This window comes from Nannobrachium achirus (assembly GCF_963921795.1).
Source record: "Nannobrachium achirus genome assembly, chromosome: 3".
Lineage (NCBI taxonomy): Eukaryota > Metazoa > Chordata > Actinopteri > Myctophiformes > Myctophidae > Nannobrachium > Nannobrachium achirus.
The window spans coordinates 61,809,907-61,811,763 of NC_137812.1; the positions used below are offsets into that span (position 1 = coordinate 61,809,907).

The 1,857-nt window shown below is 47.4% G+C and overlaps 1 protein-coding gene across 1 annotated transcript; it reads right to left on the reverse strand.

Moving 5' to 3' along the window:
* Nucleotides 1-349: 349 nt before the first annotated feature.
* Nucleotides 350-1,600, reverse strand: LOC308282364 (G2/mitotic-specific cyclin-B2-like; the record flags this gene model as incomplete). Its single annotated transcript, XM_080722710.1, has 1 exon — nucleotides 350-1,600. One exon carries the CDS (start codon nucleotides 1,598-1,600, stop codon nucleotides 350-352), a length of 1,251 nt encoding a protein of 416 aa, XP_080578836.1.
* Between the last annotated feature and the right edge of the window lie 257 nt (nucleotides 1,601-1,857).

Here is a 1,857-nt window from a genome sequence, read left to right on the forward strand (position 1 = left end):
AGCATTGTAGTAATAAACAGCCTAAAGGATTTGTATTTTGTCATTTCATCTCAGACGTATGCCTAATTCTAAGGTTTGGATAACTGATACTTCAGACATTAACGCCATTTTCATTTAGAGAAAAGTGTCACAGCTGCTGAAACCCTTTGCTCAACAGACATTAGAAGACAAAAAATACAATAACACACTGTTAATCACACAAAAAAATATATATTTTAATGAATTAATTATTATTTACATAGATATTTACATTTAAATATATATTTACAAACTACAGAGATATTTACAAAATTCAAATGGATTCAAATTTGCTAGCTTGCTACACAAGTCCAAGCAATTGAAGTCATCTTCATGGAAAGTGAAGACATCCTTCATTTTTTCCAGCCAGGCTCTCCACTGCAGGGGATTTCAGTTCATCGAGGCAGGAGACCTTCATCAGCGTGCTCCCTGAATACTTGCTCCAGACAGTCCGGAACGCTCTTCTCCTCTCGTTGGCAGCAACTACATTCTTACAGATGTGCTGCATGATGGGCGTTAGGTGATTCTCATCGTAAGTGGTGTAGTACTGCGCTGGGCGAGTCCAGGGCAGGCCATCCAGCAGCATCTGGGAGAGGCAGAGGGAGGCAGCAGCGATCTCAGAGGGCCGGTAGTGAACCATGTCATAGTCAAGCAGTGTCAACTCCATCAGATACTTGGCCAGCGTGTACGTCTTCATAGTGGCATTTGCAACCTTGGCAGCTCTCCTGAGGAAGTCCACCGGCAGCGGACGCCCCAGCTCAAAGTCGAGGGCCCTCAGCATCTCCCTCTCTGCGTTTCTAATCTGAGCAGGCGTGAATGCGTTGTCTGTGATGGAGGCAAAGTGCCTGACCCTTGGCGCGACTCTTCTATTCGCCTCATACTTTGAGGCCAGCAGCATGGCAGTGACACCAACAAGCTGGAGCTTCTTTCGTGAAACTGGATGAACTTGCATAAAACGGTCCAAGATGGCAACTGTGAGATACAGTGTCTCCTGCAGCAGCTGGAAGCCGGAATGAATCATGATGAGCCAGTCGATCAGCAGAGCTCGCATGCGTGGTGTTATGTCGGAGCCCTCCATCGTGTACCTGGGTCGCACAGCCTGCTTCACCTCTAGATCCATTAGGTAGGCATAAATGTCTTTCACATATTCAGAGCATAGCTCTGGCATGTCTGAGTCCCCTGCATCAATGTCCACGTGTGCAGGTTGTTCTGGAACAGTTAAGGGAGCAACCTGAGGAGGTGCCTCAACTCTGACTGGCTGGGCTGCCTTGACAACTGCTACCTTGGGTTTCTGCTCCAAAGTAGTTTCGGTTGAAGGTTTGTTGTTCTCTCCATTCCTTCTGGACTCCAGGATGGCTTTATTGGCAGCCCTCGTCGCAGACCTCGTACACACCTTCACCTTCCTCAGCACCAGGACCTCTGCAGTGTTGTTAGCTCCGGTGTCTACATTGGTCGAGCTCTTCTTTCCTCTCCTACCTGCACGTTGGCCTGACTCCGACACTGTCAGCTTGTTGAAGTCGGAATTTAGCTCTCCGAGTGCATCTCTCTTCTTTGGAGCACATCTGTTGCCCTTCCTCGCCATGATGTGTGCAGGGTTCGTCTCCAAAAACGAGGAAAAAGACGAATAAATCACGTGAACGCCTGAAAGACGCTCTGCTTCTTCAAACAGTTCAACGAAACAAAAGCTTAAAAAGCAGTTGTCAACAGTTGACAGACTTGACACAGTGTTTAAAACGTGAAACGAGAGTTTTCGGCAGGAGAATGAAGCGTGCGTCTGCTCTGTTCAACGGTCTAAACACTGAGTGAGTGAAAAGCACGCGCTGCTTGTTTATGTAGCCG